Below are 20,464 nucleotides of genomic sequence, written 5' to 3' on the forward strand. Positions count from 1 at the left end.
GTTGGGGATGGTCCTGCTTTGAGCCAGGGGTTGGACTAGATGATCTCCTGAGGTCACCTGCAACTCTCACTTTCTGTGGTTCTATAAGCTGCTTTCTTCTCATATTTAGAATGTAGCTATTGCACTCAGTTGCTCCAGGGACTCACATGTTTAGTATTTCACTTAATTGTTTTTTTGGACTCTTCCTCCCCAGCCTCCCAGAAATGAAGTATGATCCAGTTTTTTTGTAGTATTTCCAGCATCTGGGGAGGAATCTAGATCTTGTGGACCATACAGATAACCAAGAGGAATGATCAAAGCCACAGAAAAATATACACATACAAGCGCTATCAGCCACACTCATTCCTAATTGAGAATTTGGATGAATGTGGTAAGATGAAATGCTCATAGGATAAGCCAATTGTATTAGACAGGGAAATGCATTGACACTTATTGCAAGCTGTTGGGTAGTTCAAGTCTCATATAACCCTAAAGTAGCAATCAAACAAAAACAAAATTTCCTGTACCTTTGGACTGTATTTAATCAGACAGAAAGAAAAGCAGAACAACCAGGTCAATCACCTGGCTAAATCAGAGTTTCTCCTTGAAACATTGGCCTTGTTTTATCTCCTGCTTCCTTAAATTCAGGATAAACTCACATTTCACTTTCTGTACATTTTTACACAGATTTACCCATTATTCAACTAGCATCACACAGAATTTTAAACAGTAATATTTGTAGCAGGGAGTTGGATTTGGTAAGATTGCCAAATTTACCAGTATGTTGAGGTAGTGAACAACTTGATGTTGCTGCTAAGGTGCCACCGCATTTTATGGATTGATTTATTTTGGGATGGGAATCTCTATAGCTAGTGATAGGAGGGATTTCTTCCTTCTGGGGGCAGATTCTGAACTGTGTGTGGGCTTAATCATTCAGATGTTCCAGTGTGTCTTGTTCCTAAACTGGGACATGTTAATTAAGTGCCTTGAACATATACAGTGGAAAAAGACACTGTTTGATTTCTCATTTTTGCCACCTTAAAATTTTTGAAGCATCACAAATTTGGAGCAAACAGATGTCCTTTTCTTTTGTAGAGCCACAAAGCTTGCAAATTAGTGATGCAACAACAGGTAGTAATAGACTCTGCCATTTTATTGCGATGGACATTAAGTACCTTGTGCTGCTTTGCCCACTCAGCCAGCCCTGTGAGGCTGGCTGGGCAAGGGAAATCCCAGTTTTCCCCACTGCTCCAGACCCATGGAGAAGCGGGAAAGTACTTCCACACTCAGCCAGCCCCATGGGGCTGGCTGGACCAGGGAACAGCCAGCATTTTCTGGCTGCCCCAGACCTGCACTGGGCAGAGGAACACCCAGCATTCCCCACTGCTTGAAATCTGGAGGTCTGGGGCAGCAGGGAACACCCACCACAACAAACTTATCAGCTGGAGGCAGCTGTGTCCAGAATCGTTGAGGACTGCTGCCTGTATAGTCTATGGCTGAATCTCCGAATCTAAATCGGCCAGATCAAATCAGGACAGTGATTCAAATCACTGAATCAAATCACTGTCCCTCCAAATAGGCTGAATCTGAAGTAAATACTTGCTGCTTCGCACAGGCCTAGCCAGTATCATATACAGCTAAGGCTCCAGATGGAAATACACTTTGCAGGCACATTGACCAGAAGCAGGATTAAGTCTCAGACAATGTGACCTCTGCAAAACCTAGCGGAACCAGTTCTGATGGGCCCATCAGCTGCTGTTTTAGACCCGTTGACATTTCCTGTTGCTGAAGCTACCTTAGAACAACCAAAGATACCTACTGCTGTTGCCAGTGAGTGCAAAGTCTGTGACTCCTGAAGTGGGGGTCACCATCTACCCCAAATTTTTACAGAATTATGTCAACTAGGGGGAGAGATGTTATGTATTGAGTATCTGTATATGTTCTGTACTCTGTCAACAGAGGACCTTTCTCATGCTGCATTATCTCAGGCTACTATTTGCTTTTCCATTTTACCCATATCATATAGTACTAGGAAGTTTTATTTGTCACTAATAAAAAAAAATGAGTCCCCTGTTCTCCTTGTGTGATCTCTCTGGGACAAGAACCCCACAGACACAATAAATGAAGTTCATAACCTTATTGGGTCCTGAGAACAAGTGAACAAGGAAAAGATTGTGTCTGTTTGACCAATAAAACAAATACATTGCCTACCTTCTACACACATAAAACAGCAGAAGAGCCTGTGGAAGAGAAAGGAGCTGGCAAGAATGTGGTGGGCTGCTGTTCTCCAGCCACCCTACTGGCCACCCTGGGCTAACAGTGCTTATCCTCTTACGTACATGTCTCCATTAAGAAAGCCGGTCCTTACCCTGGGGTAAGATTCCTTTGCAGCTGGCAACCACCATCATGCCCTGTTCTAAGCTTAAGTGAAACTGGAGTATGCTTTCTTCCTTATTTCACACTGCAATATTGTGATATTCATTCCATGTAATGGTTTCAGTGAAAAGTTAGTAGAGCTACTTAGGTCAAACAAAGAATGTGGCCCTAACAATCCTATAGAAGTGCATTATGTAGGGGAGAGGGAAGTTATTAAATAGCAAATCCAGGACCACAGTCCTCCATTCAGACCTCCCTCCATGTGCTGAAGCACATCCAAAACTTAAGGCCCAAATGTTGTAGATTGGGCCCCTCTAATAGTGACTGACGACTTTGAATGATTTTGCTATGCCCAGCAAGAATGAAACTGTTCTGGCGGAGCTGTATGAATAATGGATTTTTCATTTTGGCCACCAAATGGAAAAATAAAGAAAGAAAGAATTGTTTAAATGTTTTCGTAGACCTAAAAATTAAATGGTTCATTTTGTTTGGGAGTTTCAAATAGTTTGAAAGGAAAAATGATGGAACCAGTGTTTTGATTTTTCCAGAAGTTTCTCCTCCCTAAACCTTTTTTCTAAATTGGACCCAAATTTGCAAACAGTTTATGTCCGTTCCTCTGCAAAACAATTTTTTGGCAAATTTACCAATCACTGAAAAGCATGCCTAACTGTGGTCTGAGGCTTATGGCCCAACACCTGATGTTGAAAACCACTTCAATAAGACTGATCCCAGTTGTTGGATGCTCTTCTTTTTTTTTGGCTTGGTGAATAAATACAAAATTACTCAGGATTGTGATGTTAAGCTCAAATCCTCTTTGCACCAAAATAAAATGGTGATTTGCCATTAGAACAGGATTTAGGACCCTGTATAATAAACATTCAGTTAATCAGTCTGATTTTAGACTGTAGTAGGAACACCATATCTAACCCACACACTAATAGGCTAGCTTTGAAATCTGTAAATTGATTTAAAAATCATGTTCAGGTTGGAATAAAATGTTAAGATAAAGTTAATTTGATTGCAGATTCTGTTTGAAACTGGTTCATTATATGAAACTAGATGGCATCACAAAGAAGTCAACAGTTAGTTCTGAGATGTATTCAAAAAGTAGCTCATGCCAACTTTGTAATAAGTTCTTTTGTTATGTTTTGTTTTCAGTGTAATGGCCTGAGCCACAGTAAGGAGAACTACACAGATGTTTCTTTTCTACAAATATGATAAAAATTTCAATTTAACTTTTCAGTCTCCACTTACCAGTTTGTAGCCGTCATGCAACTAAATGGAATTTGTAAATGCACTTTATTTTGCTAGGGGAAAGCATATTAAAATTAAAATATTGCTGTTTTATAAATGTCAGGCTGTGTAACATTTATACTGTACCAAGAATAGTTACAGTGAGCTTTTAGTTTGTCTCACTTTTGGCTTTTTTATATTTGTTTATATTACTTTTAAACAGGACAGTCTTTATAGACACACTGAATTTTACCCGCACTTTGCTTCCACTACTCCAAATATGGTCTACATTTGGTTCAGTATCTCTCTACTGGTTCTGCACTGGGGATAAGCAAAAGGCATATTTCAGAAGGGGATATAAAAAGCTGGTTCCTTTCAGGAGCCAGCAGTTGTTTATTTTATGTATTGCCAAAGAAAATCGGTGTTTCTCTCTCATGCTGAGCCACTAGCTTTTTCTGTGGGATCCCTGCTGTTATCCTTGACCTTCCTCCCACTTCTTCTTCCTAGTTCGTTACCCCAGTAATGATGATGTTGATAGCCATACAAGTTCTGCAGTTCAGGTCTGATTTTTAGATAGTGCTTGAAAGTCATTTTTATTTAGCTACACATTATTATGCTTGTTTGCATGTTGTCTTGCATGCATTTATTTATTTCCTTTTATTTCACAGATGGTCTCACAGAAGAAGATATTGTCAAGTTTACTGGCAAGGACTTAGGCATATCATGGGAATCCAGTGTTTCAAAGAAAAGGCCAATCTCTGGTAAGACTGTTAATGAGGATACCACTACATATTTTTTTCACAATTCAGGAGAACTGTTAAAGTACCTTTTATACAAAAAAAAGAAACATCTCTTAGCAAAGTATTTCCTTGTGGCTTAAGAGACTTGTGGCAGGAGAAGGAGGTTTACACTTCAATCCCCAAGTTGGTAGTGACCAAAAGTAGTTACTGCCTGGTGGCTGCTTAATTGTGTTGAACACTTCTCTTTATTATTATTTTTCTCTTTTTTTTTTTACGTCCACAACCAGTTCACAGATGGTTCAGTCTAGTAGCTTCTAAATGAGTCATTGGCCTTGGTTCTGCCTCTACTGGACATGTCTACAGTACAAACTGTCATGATAATTGACATGTTTATCAGGTATTTCAGTGGAGAAACCAAGGATAGAATAAAGATGGGATAGCTCTTGTACCTGATAACTACTTTAGGCATGTCCTTCAGATCATGATTCAGATACACTTGGTATTTCTGGATGAACATAGAAGTCATAGAATCAGAGGGTCAGAAGGGATCTCCAGGATTATCTAGTTCACCTCTCTCCCTGAATAAATGCAAGACCTACTCTTCAGATTTGTATGTAGGCCAGCATAACCCTGAACATAATTCCCCCTTTGTCACACTGTTTGTTTTGAGTGTCCTACTTTCATCAGTAGCTGCACTTCAAGGGAATGAAAAAATAAAACATCCAGGGCCTCGGCACTGAACACTTAACTTACACTATTCCAAATAGAATTGGGAGGTATTTTTCCTTTGGAAGGAAAACTTTCCTCTCTGGCACTGAAAATGTTCTCTTTTGAGAAAAATAAAAAAAAACTTACTAATTGCAAAGAGCAAGTGACACTCTGTAGTTTGTGTGCAGCTTGCCAATGAAAGGAATGGGTTGTGTTGTCCCTCTTTGTTTTTAATATAGGCTTTGGTTAATACTTGAAGGCACACATGTTTCCTGGAGATAATGTAAGGCTCAAAATGAAATTCCTTTCACCTGCTCCCCTGTTTGCTTTTGCTATTCATAATGGTGAATTGAATATAATGAAATAGTGTGTGAGAAGTCAAAGTGTAGCTGTTAAGTCTGTGCTTCTCACTTGTTATATTAGTTTGTGGTTAAAAAAATAACAGTGATATCTTGTTAATATTGTTCAGAAATGTTGCCACCTGATTCTAAGCATCCTCTGCTTGCTCCTGCCAAACCCACGCAAGTGCGAAGAAAACCATTGCCTCCAAACACTGTGACTGGTAAACCAGGGAGTCCAGGTACAGCAGCCTTTTCATTGCCACCTTTAATGCTTTGAAATCAGTGAGGTGTTGAATAGCTTCAACAGCTATAGATGCACATGAGAGGCAAAGACACCCAAAATTTTGTGAGACCATATCCTTTTCTTTATTAGTAGTAGCAAGTGCTGCAGGCTGTAACTCAGATACCCTGGGGAACCCATTGTGTGTACCCATAGAATGTGTCCAGCAGACTACAGGCTATTTTGATGTGTATCTGAACTAACCTCCTGAAGTGTGCAAGTCTTTTTGCCTGTTTGCATAAGTCTACTTTCTGTTCTCACCAGGTTGGAGTATAATTAGTCCCACTGGCACAAAATATAAGGGAATGATACAGGGAATACTGTTTTCTTTAGAAAGAGTTACTGTAGGTCGTTTCCTGACCAACAATATAGTTTTCAGTCACTACATATGAATCTTATACTTCAGAATATATGTGCAACTGATCACCTATAAGAAAATTTTCTCCCCTATATGCCACAATTCACCTTTCCCTTAAACAGTAAGACTTGAAATTTTTATCTGAGAGTTTTTAAGTTAATTATACATCTACCATATAAAATGTATGGAAAAATGTGTGGCCAAGTTCCCTCCTCTGCTTTGAAAAATACAGCTCAGTTATTTCTTGCTTCTAGCAATGGTAAATAAGATCTAAAGGGCCAACAATCCAATACTCTTAGTAACATGGAAAAGGAAGACAAAGTATGAAGAAAAGCCCTGGACTCTTTGTAGATACTTCATGATTTATTGGTCATTAAAAACACTAGTACTATATGTTATTAAATTAGCTTGTATCCAATAACCATATTGCACATTCAGTAGGCATGTCTACATGTGTATGTACGTGCACCTAAACTTAATGCACCTTTGCTTATGGTGCATTAAGGTGATTTAGGCACATGTCTATAAGTGGATGCATTAAAGCGTATTAAATTTAGGTGTGAATAGCTAAGTCACATTAGTACATGTGCAGAAGTGCTAATGTGCATTAACGCGGTGTCCATTAATGCACACTGCAGTAATGTGCATTAGCGTGGTTACATATGTGCTAATACAACTTATCTATTCATGCCTAAATTTGATACCTGCTCTGTGCAGATATCAAATTTAGGCTCACATAACTTTAAGCGCCATTTTAAGGTGCATTAAGTGCATGCATGTGTAGAAATGAACCTTTAATGCACCTTAAAAATGGCAATTTTAAGTTAAGCCTGCTTAAAAGAGGCACATGTAGATGCACCCAGTCATTCCAATAAATCAAACTGCAAATTGCTTCTTTTCCATCAAATGGAAGCAAACTTAAACCATGAATATCATTTTTTCCAAAAGCATAATTTTATTTGAGTAAAACCCATTCCTGCAGATGATATTGGACATAGTTCTGCATTTCAGAACTTGCTATAAAGAACTTTGCAAAACCGTGTTAACTGAAAATCTGGGTGACGACTGTAAGAGATGAGTGATTTACAAATAAAACACAGAAATCAAGAATACCTTACACTCTGTCACTGCTGTTCAGGGAATAAGATACTTTAATATGTGCCTGTTACATCTGTGAAGTATATAAAGACTCATGAGTGAAAGGCTTTTAAGAGTAACTAAAGCCAGTGACTGAAGCCAAGTCAGGGGTTGGCAATATTTTCTGACAGCAGGCTAGAATGGCCCAGCTTGGGCCAGTGCTAGAACCTGGCCACCATTTCTTCTTCCTGTCACTGTTTCTCTCCATCACTGAGCTATGGTGTAGCATAGGTAAAACACCTGACTGCATGCCCACATAGCAGTATAGGCAGAGCCCCTCACTGCTGAACACCACCAAAGCCTCTGCTCACAGGCCAGATCCTATGGCTGCAGAGGCTAAATCCAACCTGTAGGCCATAGGATGCCAATCCCTGGTGATGCAATATGATGTTCCCCAATTAAGTCTTCTGATTCACCTCTGTCTTGCCCATGCTGCTAGATGTAGGCAAAATGCCATCCCTTGTTTGGAGTTTTAGGATAGGAATAAATGTTCAAGAAAGAAATCCACTTTTTTGAAACTACAAGCCTGATCTAGCCCAAGTCTCCAGTTCTGAAATGTTGGTGCTATATCGTGCATCATTCATTCCTCATCTTGTTATCTATCTACGCATGTGCATGGATGACAGATGCGCACTGTGATTTAGGTCCCTCATTGACATTGTATTAAATTCAAGTCTGAGTTAAGTGCATTAAGATGTTTCTAATTTATATCATAACTGGAACAACTGTGTTCAGTTTCTTTCCTAGTGTGATTTCACCGATGGATTTATACCAAGGATGAATCCCACACTCTGCTCTTTGTTATTCTAATGTAAATGCAAAGTAGCTTCTTTGATGGCCATATTTGCACTGATGTAACGGAGAACAGAATCTTTCATGTGGTCCATTTCATTCCATTTGGTCTTGTGATTAACATTTGCATCAATTTTCCTTATGCTCTTTTGTCTGTAGGTTTGAATCTATGGCTTGAATTGATTCAGATCATCATATACATGAGTAGGGAAGAGTGCTTCACTCACTGCAGGCTGTTACTTGGTCTCCTGCAGCAGTACACAGGAGCTGGAGGCCAAGTCTCTCTATTGCCATTTTGTTTTGGGCTGTTGTGTGCTCCCAGCCCATGTGGGCCACTCATTCCTGCATTCCAACTGCAGCTCTCCTATGCCCCTGCTTACCTTCCCACAGTCCGATCACTTTGCCCTAATGGGATATATCCTTTATGCTAGCTGCAGCAGGCAGAGGATAGATATTTCTGTATGCTATGCAGCAGGTCACAAACAAATTGCAGTGCTGACCATAGATGTTATTAGCCTGTGGACAGGATAAAAAAAACAAAACTCCATTGTGCCCTTAATAATAAGTTTATCAGATTCACAAGATGCAATTCTTCTGCCATGCCAGAAAACACATTAATGGTTGACGCAGTATATTTTCTTTTGCTTTTAATAAGAATCTATGCTAAGTTTCTCCATTAGGTCCTTAATCCATCTTCCAGGGTTTCATATTTTCATCTTCCCTTTTTCCATGAGCTGTGAGACAGTTTATGCATTAGCCAGCAGCATCCTAGACATTAAAGATGGAATAAAGCTGTTAGATCATTGGGGCCACTGCAGGATTTTCCTCTATTGTACATTTCCTAATGTTTTGTCCAATTTTCTTTTAAATTTCCCAAATGAAGCTTCCTCTGGTTCCCTAGAGAGACTAGTCCATCAATATATTTGCCTCCTGATGTTCTACCTGGTTTTTCCCTTCTATATTTTCATCCCATTATTCTAATTCATATCATGACTACTAATTATTTGTTTGTGCCTTTTTTTGTACAAGATGAGTATTATAGGGTGGCTTATTATGGCCACAGCCATTCAAAATAAAATCTCCTGACAGAAAGAAAGATTTCCATAAGCCTCCCAAAATGTGATGGCAAGGATGAGAGCTTAAACAGAATATTGCTTGTCAGCCTGACAGTCAAGTGACCAAAGCACTGCCTGTTCAGAAGCTATATTCTTGTTTGTCAAATCTGTGGAGAGTTTTGCTAGGTGCAAGATCAGTGGCTATACAGTACCTTTTAAAAAATATGTGCCATTTCTTAAATATAATTTTGGACTTCCATGTGCCTCAAGATGGATATTGCTTAACATATAAGGCATTCCAACCCAGAGTGAACTTACCTTATTCATTGTGCTACAGGTGATTTTAAAAAACCAGGTTGTTGTTTGACTTGAATGCTTTTAAAGCTGCCCCATGGAAACTTTGTAATAGAGTTCCATTGTTCAGCAACATAATTTCTGTAATTAAGCACAGCCCTTGCTGGCTGTTCCTTTCTCTCCAAAGTCTTTGTTCATCATGTGAACTTGGTAATCTGCCTGCACTCTTAGGGATACAAGTTAAAGGTCAGAAGTCCAAGTATCTGTTGTTGAATTTAGTATTCCCATTATATGTCTTGTGATAGGAAGACTTCTAGAGAAATAGAAAGGTTTCATTACATTGTTTTGTCACTTTACCACTTTGTATAGGATTGTTCTCTGCGATATATTCAACAAAATATATTCTTCTTTATCTGATCATAGCCCTCAACAGTCCATCTGAGTTGTTTAGCATTTTCTTTGGATGTATGAGATGTAGAATATTTATTGCCTCAGTAGCTATCATGGTGAGTCAAAGGTTTCTCAAGTCCAACAGTAATAATGCCATACCTGTGACTCAGAAATGGAAGCAAGTGCTTCCCTCTAGAATTCAGGACCCCTTTTATCTGATTAAACCATCAGCAAACTATGAGTGAATAGCTGCATTTTTTTTTTTAAATAGTAAATGTCTTGGTGCCACAAGTTCCTCCTTCTCCCATGGCCACTATGGCCCAATCTGCGAAACCAACTAATTTTGTGAAGACAGGAGCACCCAGAAAATCTCCAACAGCTTCTGCTACTCCAGAAGATTTTGGTGAGCATATTGCTATCACTTTTTTTTTGTCCTTGTTTGTGTTTTACATCAATTTAAAAAAAAACACTGTATTTAATTTTTTTCAATTCAGGTAGTGTTCTTATCAGGCACTTCAATTTTGATGCTGCATTTATTTCCCACATATTGCTGTTTATTTAATCTGTTTAATTTATGAGGTCCTCTCAAAGGGGCTTTGTGTCTCATTTCTGATATCACTTACTACTTAGTAACTGCTACAACTCCATTGAATTCAACTGATTCACTCCTGCTTTGCAGTCATATAAGTGAGATCAGAATAATGCCCTTTGCCTTGCCAGATGTCTGCAAATGTCTAACACTTTTGCTGCTATTGAATGACTACTGTAATTGTGTTGACAACCCAAGATATACTCTCTTTTTGAATATCCTGTATCGTATAATGCCACACATTCAAGTCACTCCTACTCCACAGTAACCCACATGGTGGTATTGTTGTATGGTTGTATGTATCAACCAGTGGTTGCATGTATGTGAGATGTTTACTGCGGAGCTGCCTAATTAGCGTCACAGTAAGTCTCAATGTCTGCACATGCAGCACTGTTAGGCCACAGGAAACTAATTAACTCCACCATAGGTTAGTACCTGTAAACACAAGTACTATCCTACCGCGGCATTATTTAGTGCTCAGCAGTAAACGTATAGACACTGACAGGGCTGGCTGGGGCATGAGGGTACTTCAGTGTGGAGGCTGCCTGCTGGCTATCCCTGCAGTGGAGCACCCCTTGTGCCTCAGCCGGCCCCTGCACAGCACATTGAGCCAGGTCAGAATAGCCCTGGCCTAGCACATGTAAATTTGGTGCCCAGGAGCAATAAACTCAGGCATGATATGTGCTGGAGTTTATTGCATCACATTAATTTCACGAGTATATGCACCCTGTTATAACAGTAGTAGCCCTATGCCCTTGGAATATAAAAAATATGAAGTGTCTCCAAGCAAATAGGTTTGGATTTTAAACTCTCCCAAAGTTTGGGAATGTTTTGTTTGGTTCATTCAAGAGAAAGGTGGAACCTAAAAATTTGAAACTGAAGCCAGATTCTGAATGTTGTTGCAGTTCAGATATGTCATAGGATTTTGCATTTAGTCTCCCTTGGCTATGTGCACATTAGCCTATTTTAATGGACATTAAAGCATTACTAAAAAACCATGAGTGCCTGTAGAGGAGTGCAGAGACTGCTCCAACACATTGTAATTATAGCAATTAATTGAGTCTGCTGAAGCAAGATAATTACCATGTTTCAACAGTTTCCTGCATCTCATGTATCAGCATCCTTATGTTTATAAATGGTGATGGGGTGCTTGAACTAAAGTTCATTCGACAAGCTTTAGTTTAAATGTTCCTGCCACCATTTTTAAGCACAGGAAGACTGATATATGAGATGCTGAGGCACTTTAATTACAGCAGCTCTCGGAGCCACTCATAGTGTACTTAAACACAATTAAAACCACTCTACCCCCAGAGCACCTGTAAAAGTGCCCAAAGCTATTTAGTTAATGTGTATTAAAATAGGGTAATGTATATTAAGTGTCACTTAACTGCAGAGCTGTACCTAGGGGTGTGCAGGGCCTGGGGCATATGAGCCTGGGGCAGGGGTGGTGGCAAGCAGTGGGACCACAGTGGGGGTGGGGGGGCAGGGGTGAGCAGCCAGAGTGATGAGCAGTCGGGGGCACGTGGTGAGCAGTGTGCGGCAGCTATGGCAGGGCCTGTACAGCACTGTCTGTGGGGCCCGCCAGAGCACAGGGCCTAGGGCAGTTGCCCCGATTCACCCCTGCTAGGGATGGCCCTGCTTAACTGTGTTCTTTAGTTAATATGCATTACAATAGGCTAATGTGCATTTTCCTAGTACCTCACAATGGAGGTACTAGATTTAATGCACACTAACTAAAGCACATTAATACATGTATAGACACACCCCTTTTGGTCTAAATTCAGACCTAGCATATGTGGGCATAATGGCATTGGAATAAATGATTTTTGTCTCATTTATTTCAGAAAATCACAAAAGTACCTGCCTATTTATAGTAATATTGACTTGTCTTTGAACCAGTCTGCCACCCAAAGCAAGCTGAATGCTATATTTATATGAATGCATGCTGTTAATTTAGAATATTTTTGGTCTATCAGACAAAAGGCAAGAATTTCTTAGGGCAATATCTTTTATTGGATCAAGTGTGTAGTAGAGTTAGTGAACTGTTTAGTATATTATTTCCTGGCTCATTCTGGTCAGAACTGATGAAGAATTGTCCTGTAGTTGAAAGTTTGTCTAACTCTATCCCAAATACACAGTTGGCCCAACAGAAGATATCACCCTACAAAATCTTTCCCTCTCACATGATTTCTAGATTATTATGGCTACAGCATTACTCTTGTATTACCTGTCCATCATCGTCTTCTCTCAAAAGCAAAGATCGTTTTCAGGAGTATTGCTTCATATGGATGGAAGATCAAAGCTTGTGTTGACTACTTTCAAACTCGTAATTTCTGCTCCTGTCCCTATGTATGGGTTCCTCCCCACCTCCCATAATCCTCACATGGTACATGATGTAAATGGCTAATTACCTTTGGTGTGAAGGACATTAAAAAATTCTGAAAATAGGTGTCTAAAACCAGCTCTGCTCCATTTTGTCAGGGATGGGGAGGATTACTTTAGGGATTTGAAATCATAAAGGTTTCTCTTAAGCATTTGTTCAGACCTCTTCAGATTTATCAAGTGAACTGTGCCCTTGGATAATTTCCTGTTGTAGTTGCCAGAGATTTTAGGACAGAAGTACGATTTTCATTCGAAGTGCAGAACTTGACCTATTTTGTTCGCTGTAATTAATATTTACTATGAGATTAACTCATGCGTTCTACTTCTGCTTTTGCATATGCTTCCATTTGTTCCCAGCATACTTGCATGCAGCTTCCCTATGTATTAGTGGGAGTGGCATGCTGCAAAGACAGAATTTAGTCTGTTTGCCACTCTTATTGTGGAAGTTGAAGTGAGCCAATAACAGTCCACTGTCCTCTCAGAACATGAGCCAGATCACGTTAAAGGGGTGGAGAGTCAATGCAATGCAAAAATATGCTTTTTAAGTCTTCTAAAGATGTCTTTGGATATTATACATGAATTGAATCCAACAGCAATAATGAGCTCAGTTATTTAGGTTATGCCTGTCTTTGTTTTGGCAGAGAAAAGGCTTTTATTTTTCATCACAGACAAAATTTGGGTCAGTCTTAGGAGTAAACAAAAAGGATAGCAAGTACACACCAAAGAGAAGGTGTAGGAGGCTGATCTAGAATGCCAGATGAAATATGAGATGGTGGTTTAATATTGCAACTTCATGCTTTTCTAAAAATATTGTTGTGACTATCTCTTCCCCAGCTGATGCAACTGTCTTCAGCTCAAGTCCTACATCAGAGACAGATTCACTGGGCAAACCTCGATACACAGGTATGACTGTAATAGCTATGTTTGCTAAAATATAACTTGACAACTTGATATGTTTAGTTCAAGTTCTAAACTTTCAATGATTTTTTTTAAATGTCCAGCTACATCTTGGCAGCAGATTAAAGGTCTTTAGTACAGACCTTCAAATGAGTCTTGAGTGCATTTTGTCTTATTTTCCCTCCATTTCTTTCTCCACCAGCCATCAGCCAGTTTCCAAACCAGGGGAAGGGAGGCATTTCCACCACAAATCATTTCACTGTTGGGCCTCAATTCATTCCAGCAACTGTGCTATTGCATGGTGTTCATATTCCACTGAGTCACAGTAGGATTCCTAATTGACCTTGCAAGCCTTCCCATACAGACTTTAATCCCATTACCAATGTTCCCTAATACAAGCCTCACCATATGGACTACTCATTCTGTCATGCATCACAAAGCAAGCTTATTCCTACAGATAAGCTCCTCAACTACCAATGTCCCTCGAGAGACAGCATATGTCAGCATAGGAAGTAGCCTGAGAAAGAGAATATATTATTAATCACTGTAGTAACTATTTTTCAAACTACCTTGCAATTGCTTTTCAAATGGACATGTAACAGCACGTTCTAGAAATAAATCTGAAACATGGATGTGGAGAGTTATAAAAATAGCTGCCTTCAGCAGGAAGGGCCCCAAGGGTGGCCGTGATACTCTCTACTGGCTTCCTTCATCTGCCCTGTTCATCCACGCTGGCCCTTCAGGGTTTCACCCTGCTGCCTTTCCTGCCACACTGAGATGGTAAAAATAAAGAGGGGAGCCTGCCTGCAGAGGCTAATGATATCTGGGTGCTCTTCCTAATTCTGTTCCTCCTTGGGTTGACTTGGCCCACTCAGTTCTAGGCTCTGACCCCAATTCACTGTCTTTCGTCAGTCTCTGGGGCTCCAAACCTGTTGCCCCAATTGCCTTAAGGGCTAGAACTGTGGCCTCCTGCTGCCCCCATGTCTCACAGGTGTTACTCTGGATCAATTAGAAAAGACCCCGTGGCCCCATGCTGCATCTGGGCCCTGATGCCACACATCTTTGTCTGGGCTTCAGTCTTCCCAGCCTTGACCCTTTACTTCAGCCTATGTCTACTGCCCCAGACCTTAGCTCTTGGGTCCTACCCCTGTCTCATAGTCCAGCCCCCTGCCCCAAGCAAAGCTGCTCTTGCTCGCTCTTGCAGCCCCCTGGGGTCCCTGAGCCCTACAGGGTTTTAGGCTGGGCACCCTTAGGCACCCCAGTGGCTTTCATACCACTCCAGTAACCACAACCTGGTCCTCTGGTCCTATGCCAGCTAATGTTTGCAATAAACGTCTCCTTGAGTCCCAGCAAATGTTTACCCAATGGCCGATGGCTCCTTGTAGCTTCCCTAGGTGCTGGTGTTGCCTGGGTTTCCTCCCTCTTGCAGCCCAAGCTAGCAGAAGTTCTCATCTCAGTAGGACTTAGGGCCAGACTAAGTTCTTTAGTTGAGAGTCCATGCTTTTAGTAGGTGAGGGCTCCACCCAGTTTGATCACATGGCCTTCTCCTTGCCCAGGGGTTTCTAATCAGCCTAGTACTCAGCCTGTCCCCAGGTGCTGCAGCTTAAACTACAGAACTATCACCCCTACCCTCTCCCCTGGCTGCCCTTTAACTCCCCCTAGTTTTCCCTGGGTGCTTATTGCTCTGCAGCTGGCTCTTGCTCTGCTGTGTACCTAACTGCAGCCATCCAATACTGGCTTCCAATCCCTCAAGTAGCAGGAGTCAAGGGTTCCTGCTACACTGCCATATCCACATCTGAAGAATTTATCCTCCCAGACTAACTCCTCTTCTTTCCTGCCTATGCCCAGACTACTGTAAATGCAGGCATTATAGTAATGGTGGAATATATAGAAGGCATGGTAGGTGGCACCTTCTGGACTAATTCTCAAGGCCACCCTGCCCTGATTTCTGCCTCTCTTCAGACTAACACAGCTAAATCTCTCTCTCTCTAGAATATATAGAGAATAGATATATCGTTATATATCGAATAGATATATCGAATAGATATATAGAAACCTAATACATTTTTTTCATTTCAAAGCTAATGCACTTTCATCTTCAGGTATCATTTTACTACACTACTTAAGATATTAGGAATGATTTCAAAGCTGTCAGCTGTGTTTCTGGAAGAGAGCAACAAGTCTCCTGGTTTGCCAGACACTGCAGCTCCTGATCCACTCAGTAAAACCAAGACACCAGCATGATGAGCCACAGTTATTAGCCAGTGGCTTCTAATGGAGTTTGTTGTAATTTCCATATTGGAGCTTATAGCTCCTAAAGCTTCCGGTGCTTTCCTTTAAAAAAAAAAAAAAAGAAAAAAAAGAAAGGAGGGGTGTGTTAAAATTACTGCAGATTAGTGGGGCAGGATGTATAAGAGGGAGTTTAACTTTGCTTTTGTGAGACCAGGATCAGGCCGCCATTCTGCCAGTCATTGTAAGAACAGATATGCCATTTCTGCCATTGTGAGCTCAGAAGATTTTGCAGTGTCCCTCACACCAGGATTCCAGTGGGATGCTGTCCCAACGGCATTGAGTGCCCAGGACTGTGACCACCATTGCAAAAGAGGATGCATGAAGGAGCTGGCACTGGGATATTGTACTAGCCATTATTCTGTCCAGTAGGCATTAGGCATTAGGGGAAGATAAATATTAATTTTCTAAATTTTTAGGGGCCCTGTGGGCCAGATAGAATGGCCTGGTGGGCTGCATCCACAGGCTGCATTTTGCCCACCCCTGCATTAGAGAAAAATTGAAAAACATGCAGCAAGCATTGAGTTACATTTGTTGCACTGAGCACAGTGTGTAAACTAGGTACAAAGGTGACTAGACATTGAAAGTTGCATCTTGCTTCTTTTCTTCAGCATTTGTGTTAGATGTTGAATATGATTTTCATGGATGATTTCTTCTTTTGTGCTCTTAACTAAAAGTTGTGGAGTTTTTAAGCATAAGCTAGTTCTGTTACATTACTCAGTACTTGAATGAAGTAACGCTTTTCTCTTAGCCCCTCATGTCAAGTATATGAAAAAAGAGGAAGATGTGCCATGTTCCATCACAAGTTCACTTGAATATTTCCCACAAGAGGAAGGTGGCAGCAAGGAAGAACCTGTTCAACCTCCACAAAATCCTCCTACTAACCTCACCGTAGTGACTGTTGAGGGCTGCCCTTCCTTTGTTATCTTGGACTGGGAAAAACCAGACAACGACACAGTTACCGGTCAGTTTACTGTCATCTGTGTTCTACTTTGTCTATATGTAATTGATTTTACTTTAAATGGTGGTGGCTGTCTTATGGTGATAGCTGTGTATGAGAGAGAAAGTTAGTTATAATGACTCAAGCCCAAACGTGAACTGGAAGTGGGACATGTGGGTCCCTGCCTAAATGATCATTTAAGTAATTTCTATGAAGTAGAACAACTTCAGCTAATGCTACTGGGACCACAGAACAACATAGAGTCTGGTGGTCACGTGGGAGGTAGGTTGAATTATTTCATATCTTTCTTTGACCCAGGTGAAACTGCCTTTGCTTGAATTGAAAAAGCCTCAGACCAGAGCATGGGTATATAAGAGTGTGTGTGTGTGTGTGTGTGTGTGTGTGTGTGTGTGTGTGTGTTTTACATATATACACCAAATTTGGGCGGAATATTTGGGAAATAGTCTTTTTCTCTCTTTCTTTCTCTAAATATATCTATCTATCTATATATAGATCTGTCTATATATCTATATCTATGATAGATAGATAGATAGATAGATATAGTGTGTGTCTACAGGTCACCCTGTGGTGATGTAGTGATGCCTTACTTTGCCATACAGTGTGCTATGGCAACGTAGCTATCATGTGGATCTACTTGTGATCCATTGTCGTAGCAGCGCACACCCTGGTATAGCATGCTACTATGGCAATGTAGTGGCAAAATCTATTTGTGTGCCACACACACGGTGCAGTAACTGCCTGTACTGTATTGCACTTTAGTACTTCTGAAAGTACTTCTATAGATGTAGTGTATCTCTATAGCTATAGAGATAAAGCTATAGATATAGAGATATAGTTGTATTTCTATATATAGATGGATAGAACATATATTACTAATATATGTTACTATTTTCCATATATTCCCAAAAAATGGTTTTTGGATTGTTCCAGAATTCCTCCCCACACCCCAGTCTGGTCACAGAACCAAAAAAAATTAGTTGTTTGCAGAGCCTTGCAAAAAAGACTACCGTAGTCTCTTTGACTATATAAGTAATCCAAATCTGTGTAATTGGAGCCAGATTCAAATTTCTTTCCTGAAGAAGGGAGAACACACATAATTTAGGTGGCCCCTCTTTGTATATACAGTGCGTGTAGGTGAAATGATTCAACAGGCATAGGGGAAGTGTGTCCTCTCCACTGCCCCTTCTACCTTCTGGTACGCCTACCCAGGCAGGCCAGAATAAAGCTATTAAGCCTATATACCTCAACAGCAAGGAAGACAGACCCCCAGTATATTCCCTCCTCTGAGCCTTTACGGTGTCCCATAATAGTAGGCTTTCCCTGAACATGAATGAATCACCTTTTCAGGACAGCTGAAAGATTTCCCACTCAGTCTACAGAAAAATGAGGGACACCTTTTATAAGATGTATGATTGACATTAGTGTCTGTCAGAGAGTCAATGACTTTGGCTCTTCTTAGGTCAATATCATATTAGATGCTTTCAAATCTATAGACAGTTATTTTCATTTTTCCCCCCTACAGGTATGTTTAATTCCAGGTACTAAAATTCTGGGACCTAGGTCCATTTCTGTATGGCAGCTAGCTTTGTCCCTCTTACAGTCTTCACTTCAAAACATCTTTGCTTATTTACTTAGTGTGAATCAGCCAGCACACTTTCTGTATGGGGAAGATGTCACGGCATTCCAGTGTCTAAAAAACCACACCATATTATTTCATACTGGCACCAGTCTGATATTAATTATTAGTTTGAACCAACGGTTCTCAATCTTTTTTGACTCAAGGCACGCCTTGGAAAATTCCAGCTCTTAGCTTTTATTTGTTTTTTGACTATGGAAAAATAATAAAGCAATTCTTCTGTTGCAAAGACCTCAAAGACCACAACAGGTCAGGGCTTTTTGGCAGTGTAAATTCCCATGTGAAATCTCTGGGTTTCTCTTGTGAATCATGTTATAGGTGTTGGTACACCTAACAGTGCTAATATTGTGTGGCACCCTGGGGCACCTGAAAAGAAAAGACCTCTAGTTGAGAATCACTGGTTTGGACACACTTAAGTCTTCACTAATCTTTTGGGGTTGTGGGGGAGGACTTTTTCCAGTCTGTGCACTTCTGATTTACATATACAGTGGTTTTATCCAGAAATTCTGGGAGTGCCTTAGAAACAAATAGCATAATCCCTCTTTTTGAGATTGCCTGTTTGCTAATATGATCCCTGAGAGCTTTGGAAATATCAGGTATTCCTAAGAAAACAAAATTCCATTTCATTAATGGAAAAGCCTGACAAGCAATAACCAAAACAGGGCTTACACTCACCTCCCAGCTCCTACCCCACTGCTCCTGGTGTTCAAGTACCACTTCTGCACTGCAGCAGAAATGTGTGGGCTGTTGGTTTGATAGCTTAGCAGCATAGCTGATACTCAGGAGAACTTGCCTATGTAAGATTTTTCCCAGATATCATCTTAAAAGGTTACTAAGGTTCTAAAATATTTAGAAGTCAGATGTTTTTCAACGTTGTTAACTGCAAGGTTCAGTGTATATTTGAGTTTAGTCCTCGGGAAAAGACCAGAATCAGAGTCCTGGAAACAGAAATCCTGTGCTAACCCTGTGACTGGACACTGTATAAGTAAAGGATGCTCAACCTATACCTGCAGCATGAGCATGGCACTGTACCTGGGACCCTCCATTCCGACCTACAAGAACTACCTTGATATTTTCTCCCTGCGGCTCATTCCATCCTTCATCTTTCTACTGTATGGAAGACTCTCAGACATAGTGTCAGGTAGAATGATGATCTCTGGGTGATGCCAGTGTCTACCTTCAAAAAGAACTGAACTAACACACTGGATTTTTTGTGCATCATGAATATAAATGAGCATCCAAGGGTGAGCACCTTGGATCACCTTGTAACCTGGATCATACTGAAGTGACTAACCTAGAAATAAGCAGCTTGATTTCTCATTGTCATACCCATGAGCTATCCATTCGCATCAGCTCCATAGATTTTTTTCCCAGTGTAAAGTTTAAAGTGTGGTCTGCCTTTGCTCTTCACAGATTATCCTCTTGAGAAACCTTCCTGACACAAACATTCAGAACATTCACATCTAAAAATGAACAGTACTTCCCTTTTTCATGTCGCCTTTCTTTGGCATATATTTTGATCCTATTTTAAGGTTCCATGCTGCATAATAACAGTGCCAATCACTAGGTATTACATCAGAAATCACCCTGCTCTGGTGGTGTGGACACTAGGGTAAGTATCTGGAAGTCCAGAGGTAGAGAGTTGGAGGCCACAGCAGAAGCACTCATGGCATGGCCTGGTCAGATTCCAATGAATTCTGCTAAATACCTTGTTACAAGGACACAAGACAGGAAAGGATGCCAAACATTCAAGTAATGGCTCCTCTTGGAGCTATTAAGGTAAATGAGGTTGAAAATCCACCTAAATATGGTTTTATATGATGGCACCGGTTGAGCTGTTTTAATTTTAAAAACATATAATCTTATAGGAATATTCCATATAGACCCATTCTGCTACTTGCTCTTAGTAGCACTTGGTTAGTTAAACTGACTTCCCCAGCTCCTGCTTGTCTGAACAGGGGGCACAAAATCGGGCCCTGTCCATTTTATCAGATAATACATAATTCTATATACATTAATTTTATAGA

General features: G+C 40.5%; 1 protein-coding gene and 1 long non-coding RNA gene across 8 annotated transcripts in view; one reads left to right on the forward strand and one right to left on the reverse strand.

The window, feature by feature from the left end:
* Window positions 1-12,443, reverse strand: part of LOC109305646 — a 473,981-nt gene extending 461,538 nt beyond the window's left edge. Inside the window, exon 1 of the long non-coding RNA XR_002099658.1 lies at window positions 12,407-12,443. This is a non-coding gene — a long non-coding RNA (uncharacterized LOC109305646). The remainder of the gene's footprint in view (window positions 1-12,406) is intronic.
* Window positions 1-20,464, forward strand: part of ABI3BP (ABI family member 3 binding protein) — a 282,301-nt gene that overhangs the window by 217,459 nt on the left and 44,378 nt on the right. For all 7 annotated transcript variants that reach the window (XM_019528652.1, XM_019528653.1, XM_019528655.1 and 4 more), the window contains 5 exons: window positions 4,257-4,349; window positions 5,506-5,616; window positions 9,955-10,086; window positions 13,489-13,557; window positions 16,592-16,804. In XM_019528652.1, the coding sequence (XP_019384197.1) occupies window positions 4,257-4,349; window positions 5,506-5,616; window positions 9,955-10,086; window positions 13,489-13,557; window positions 16,592-16,804 (618 nt within the window). The remainder of the gene's footprint in view (window positions 1-4,256; window positions 4,350-5,505; window positions 5,617-9,954; window positions 10,087-13,488; window positions 13,558-16,591; window positions 16,805-20,464) is intronic.

Source organism: Crocodylus porosus, unplaced genomic scaffold (genome assembly GCF_001723895.1).
Source record: "Crocodylus porosus isolate Cpor-Errol unplaced genomic scaffold, CroPor_comp1, whole genome shotgun sequence".
Taxonomy (NCBI): Eukaryota; Metazoa; Chordata; order Crocodylia; family Crocodylidae; genus Crocodylus; species Crocodylus porosus.